We start from the raw sequence: 6,046 nt of genomic DNA, 5'->3' as shown, positions 1-6,046 counted from the left end.
ATGGATGAAGACCATTTGAATTTCAAAAATACATTTAAATCTTAAATAACACATCTGTTGAAAGGAACATTGTCTTTTGCCTAGATGAACTATTATCCTATTTTAGTTTAAAAAGCTTTCAATATACTAAGCAAGTACATAAAGATACTACAATTTGTTAATGGCAGACATGCATTAGATAATATAATGAAATGTACCTTTTGCAAATATCTCATTTCCTTTCTACTTCTTCGGCAGTCTCCTTTTGGCTCTCGTAAAAAAAAATATATATTCTGCAAAATACATGCTAATGAAATAAGTATTTCCTTTTTCTCCCCAATACTGACTACCTTACAATTAACTCAAGCCATATTGCAGACCTTTCCGAGTTACATTACTGCTCGAAAATGGACGTATGTGAATTTAAAGCAAGAAGCCTCCATTGCGTTGCAGCAGAAAGGATTGTTAAAATGGAAACCCAAAAAGAATGAAAGGTTCCTAACTTTTTTTTTTCAGCCTGGTTGTGAATGCAGCTGAATGTTCCCAGGCTGACCCTGTACCGGCAAGCCAGTCCCAATGAGAGAAGAAAGGTGCAAAGTTTGTGCTTGGCTTCTGATGGTGAGCATAATGCTTAATGGATCCACCCCACAGTCCAAAAGGAATCAGATTATGCATTGACCAAGGAAAGTCATAGCCACAGTGGTCATCAATGGAGATCCAGACATTAAACACCATAAAGCTCCATGCAGTGAGGCAGTGACACTGAAAAAAAACCGGGTCTACTGTAGTCCAAAAGCCAACGCAGATTAACTCCCACGCAGACAGGTACTGGGTCACAAGGCTGAAAGGTTCGTAAAATTCATGATGGATGGCATGGAAAGTGGTGTACAACCACTTGATTTTGTGGTGCAGCATATGCCACAGGTAGTACTGGAAGTCAAAAAGGATGGTGCATCCAAGGATGCCGAAAACAAACTCCAACAAACTTGGTGCTTCTTTTGGCAAAGGAACCGGTGGCCTCCAGTACCACTGAGCTACCGTGGCAGGAAAAATAAAGACTAAATGGTTGTAAACAGTTAGTCCCAGAGTCTTCAGGATTTCATTCAACGTCACCTGCTTCTTCGAATGAATCTTGTATTGATTGATACCTGGGAGTATATACGCCAATACATCCAGGAGGGTGAAAAGGGTAACCAAGAAAAAGTAAGTAGACACTGACAGTATGATCGGGAACAGAGGAGATCTAAGGGTGTCTTGAAAATTGGTGAGCAGGTAGTCCCAAAAGAGCTGCAGTACTGACTTTCCGGGAATGTAGCTTGTCATGTTTGCCATGTGAATGGCCTGGGAGTAACAGAACAGAAATTCCATCATGTGCTCAGTACAACGTAGGTACCAGTGATGGCTGGATGGAAATCTTAAAGCAAATCTTAAAAACCCGTCCCTCAGCAAGTCTTACTCTAGGCAACTGAAGCTGGATTAAGTGTCTTTTCTTAAAGGCTGATGAAGCGCCACCTCCCCACTGGCAGCTGCTTTATACCCTATTATTTCTAATGGGAAGGTAGCCAACATAATTGGCAAATGCCTCTTGAGCAATGTTAAGATCTCCACTAAAACGACAGATCAAGTTGCTGTGAGATGGCTATCGTTTTGGAAAGCAGAGCTGATGCAACAAACGCTTTAACTTAGTAAAAAAAAAATAAAAAAAATTATCTCTTTTATGCTGAATTCAGAGGTAGCATTTCTGATTGAATGTCATGTTGTGCTGCATTGCATTCTTTAGATCTGAGAAGGTTAATTTAAGCTGTGGCTGATACTGCTAGGAAAGAACAAATTGAAATGTGTTATATAATTTAAAAAATAAAAAAAGAAAAGATAACTAATCAAACTCTTGATCAGTCTTGCCATAATAAATATCATAAAAGTCAGTCAGTCATTTTCCAAACTGCTTTATCCTAACCACAGGGTCATGGGGGTCTGCTGGAGCCAATCCCAGCCAACACAGGAACAAACCCTGGGCAGGGCACACACACCAAGCACAATTTAGAATCGGCAATGCACCTAACCTGAATGTCTTTGGACTTTGGGAGGAAACCCACACAGTCACGGGGAGAACATGCAAACTCCAGGTAGGGAGGACCTGGGAAGCGAACCCGGGTCTCCTAACTGCAAGGCAGCAGCGCTACCACTGTGCCACCATGCCACCCTATCATAAACGTGTTTTACAAAGAAAGTAATAATGTAAACAAGAATAAAACTAAAATGCATAACATATTTTAAAAAGTCAGTGGAATTCCTAATAGCTTAAAGCAGATAATTAAATTTATTACAACCCAACGACTCACACTCAGTTATATTATAAGCGCTACGTATGCTCAGAGAGTAGCAGACAGCTCTGAGGCAGATCTGATTCAACCTCTGAATTCAGAACTGGCTGCTTTGCGAGATAAATGCAGTAACTCCATCCCTAGCCAAGGTTCTAAGTAGCTTAAAATTGTCGGGTAATGAATTATGGATGTGTGAAAATCGAAATGTGGTCAATGCTGAAGATCTGTTTGAGAAAGGGGAACTAGTGGCACAACACATTAGCTGACTCCTGTAGCATCTGAGGGATTCAAAGCGACTGTTTTTTAGTCATTTCTTCCTTCCTTTAATCGGTTTCATCAAAACAAATTTGTTAACTTTTGAGTTATTTTTAATCCTCTGTCCCCATGATAATAATGGAAAGGATTGATACTGTCTCTGCTCATTGCATTTCCTTGCCCAAATCAGGTTTCTCTACCTTTAACACACGAAAGCAACAACTTCTATGGAAGCACATCACTGGCTTCCTGCACCCTCATGCTTACTAGTTTTGTACAATATGGCAAAGAAAAAGAATGCCAGAGTCAAGGTGCAGGAATACTCCAACACATTGGTGGTGCAACAGTGTTATATTGTGGAAAACACTTTGCTTTTCACACTGACCCTAAACTTTACATTCTTTGCTATGAGGGAGCACAACTCCTAACTGTAGTAATAGATGGCGATTCAACTGGACAGGATTGGCAGCCACGGTGCGCCTGCTAGGCAGTTTGGCTTTCAGCCTCTTCGGTATAACTTTGCTTGCTCATATAGTGCTCTTTCACCCAAGACGTCACTATGCACAGACCCCTAACATTCAATTAACAATGAGCTCTTACTTCCCAGGCGAGAAACCACGGGTAGAATAGCAGTGAAGGCAAACCGTTCTTCTATTCAATATAATTTGAGTTTAATACCATAAGAAGAGGTATAAGTAGAAGTTCTACATACTGAAAGTATACACAGTGGCGTAGCTGAGGGGGCCAAGGGAGGACATCTGTCCCCGGGCGCAGCATCCAGGGGGCGCCAAACTGAGGTGGTCTTCAGATTTTACTGACTGTTGGAACCTCCATCGCCAGTTTTGAAAGATCTTTCAGTAAATTAAAACTTATCTTGTCCTACCTGAGATCATCCATGGCACAGGAAAGATTGTCAGCCTTGGCTTTGCTGAGTGTGGAGCGGGAGGTTACTGACAGCATGCAGTTTGATGAACTAATCAATAAACTTGCAGCAGCAAAGGCTAGGAAAATTTCTCTTTGAAGTTAATAATTACATTTAAAGCATTATACATCAAACTATTTTTTTTACTTTATACTAACTTCATTTTCAGGTTATTATATTATTATATCCAATGTAATGTTTAAGTTTTTGCAATGTTATATTTGAATAATATTTTAGAATAATTATATTTTCGACCTACTATTGTTGTCTTAATTATTTTACTTCATTCTATCTTTATAAATTTAGCGAAACCTTGAAAATATACGCATAAAAATGCTTTAAAAAATTTAAATATTCAAAAATTTAAAACTATTTAAAATAAAAAATATGATTTTTTTCTCTTAAAATACTATTATTTTAAATACATTTAAAAAAAAAATTTCCTTCCCCATTGCATTTTGGCAAACAGAAGGGGGCGCGAAATCTTCAGTTGTCCCCGGGCACTGACAACCCTAGCTACGTCTCTGAGTATACATCCTAGACTCCTGTAGCTGCCGAAGTTTTAAAATGAGCAGTGCCCCTCCTGACTCACAGCAACTTATGTCTTCCTCAGATGGAACAGAATAACCCCTCTCTAGGCTATCATCTGGTTTATGTCTCTTTTTTATTAGGCATGCGCATCCTGTGAGTGCTCAGTCATGCCTCCTTGTTATGCTTATTCTAAACTAGCCTCTACCTGCGGCTCTGCCTGCGAGTACTGAAATAAAACAGTGAGGAGGGCCCTGCTCTCAGATTAGTGTGAGTATATCGCTCCTGCAAGCAAACTAGGATACTAAGTGCGATGACAGAAGTCGCAAAATCAACCAGAATGTTCAAGGAAATTATAGAAAAAAATCCAATCTAAATCCATTCAGTAGTTCTCTCGTTCGCTAGCTAAGCGAGGCTGGTGCGTGAGTGAGGAGGGCCCCGCAACCTCCCCTCTGCCTGCTGCGTGTCTCTCGGATTCATGCAAATGAATCGGTACCACAAGCAAACTACAGTATGATACTTAGAACAATGAGAGAGGCTGCAAAATCAACCGGAATGTTCAAGCAAATTTTAGATATAAAACCGCTCTAAATTCGTTAAGTAGTTCTCTAGTGAAAACTGGACTGACAGACAGACAGACGGACAGATATTGGATTTTATATATACAGAGAAGATCGTTTAGAAATGCACAGTAAATGCTGTAATTAATATACAAATAAGAAACCAAACAATGGATTATTAAAAAAAAATAAGAGTGATAAAACATCAGTTCTTTAACTGAATTAAGCAATTCAAGTAACGTCATTTCATCATTTCATTCTATACAACAAAGTCCATTTAATCCCTGCATTGGACATGCCTCCATCATCAGAATTAGAATAACTCAGTTCCAAATTATGTTAAAATTTTGTGTTATTTCCAAAATTTTCATCCATATGTAAATGGCCCAAACACAAGTGTTCAGTGCCCAAACCAATCCCTTGTGGCTACTGATGAGCGAACTCCACGATGTTCACTTCGCTTCAGAGAAATCTTGGAAGTGTTTGCGAACTTGTCGAAATGCATTGAAGTCAATGGGGAAGGACTTACTGAACTAGATTTGACAGGATTATAATGGTGCAATCATCTTTAAAGTGTCCCTGAGGGCTAGCGAAACGTCTGCCAACTGTACTGGACTAATTACTGTGGCCAAAAAGGTGACCTGAGCTGTGTGGCAGCAATTCCAACCACTGCACCACCATGCCTCTGTGGGATCAAAGAAGAAAGAAAGCAGTCAGAGATGCAAAATCATTGATTTTGTCAAAACAAAGCTGAAATGTAGAAATCATAGTCAAAAGTCAAAAAATTAAATTAGGTTATTTAAAGGCAGAAAATTCAAAGTAGTGTGTCATGATTGAAGCCGCTGACTCGTTCTATTTTTTGAAGTCACACTGAAGGCCCACCAAGCTGTTTGTGCTGATGCTTTACACTTTTTCTTCTATCAAAAAGATTGAAATGTCTTGTAAATAGTAATAAATCTACCGTTGTTATTATTATTATTTCACAGAGTCTCCTATGTTTGGCGTCAGGCTCCTTCAAGGTTTGTTTTTTATCTCCATGTGGCTAATTATTCATGCATACGGTACGTGCCTCGAACATCAACCTGCACATTTGGCGATAAACAGAGAATACTCTTTATTCATGCTGTATATGTTTCGTAAAAATAAATTCTGAGAACCTGCATTATTTACTTTTCTGTTCTACCACTCACTAAATCCCACAGTATCTGTAATACCCAGGAGGCGATCCATCCAATGTTGGCTGTTACAGCTCTGGGGGATGTCGCTCTTGCCTTGCAGAGCATTATGGGGCACTGAGGAAAAATCAGAATTATCAGTAAATAATTCGACAAACAAGGACAAATGAGAACATGGCACATGCACTGCAAATAATGCTTTGGTGAAATTTGTTGATCTACACTACTTGTGGCAAAGTGTCTCCTGTTGTTTCTGTAGCATACAAATATCCAGTAGCAGAAGTAATCTACCCTGCTAGGGTC

The 6,046-nt window shown here is 39.4% G+C and overlaps 1 protein-coding gene across 1 annotated transcript; it reads right to left on the bottom strand.

Moving 5' to 3' along the window:
- Positions 1-318: 318 nt before the first annotated feature.
- On the bottom strand, positions 319-1,475 carry ch25hl2 (cholesterol 25-hydroxylase like 2). The gene has a single exon (XM_039758010.1). The coding sequence runs from the start codon at positions 1,348-1,350 to the stop codon at positions 478-480; it is 873 nt and encodes a 290-aa protein (XP_039613944.1). The 5' UTR covers positions 1,351-1,475; the 3' UTR covers positions 319-477.
- Positions 1,476-6,046: the final 4,571 nt, after the last annotated feature.

Source organism: Polypterus senegalus, chromosome 7, assembly GCF_016835505.1.
Source record: "Polypterus senegalus isolate Bchr_013 chromosome 7, ASM1683550v1, whole genome shotgun sequence".
NCBI lineage: Eukaryota > Metazoa > Chordata > Cladistia > Polypteriformes > Polypteridae > Polypterus > Polypterus senegalus.
This window is presented reverse-complemented; position numbering and strand designations above follow the sequence as displayed.

Coding starts and splice junctions, on each gene's coding strand:
- ch25hl2 (XM_039758010.1), bottom strand. CDS start 1,350: ATGATGGAATTTCTGTTCTGTTACTCCCAGGCCATTCACATGGCAAAC.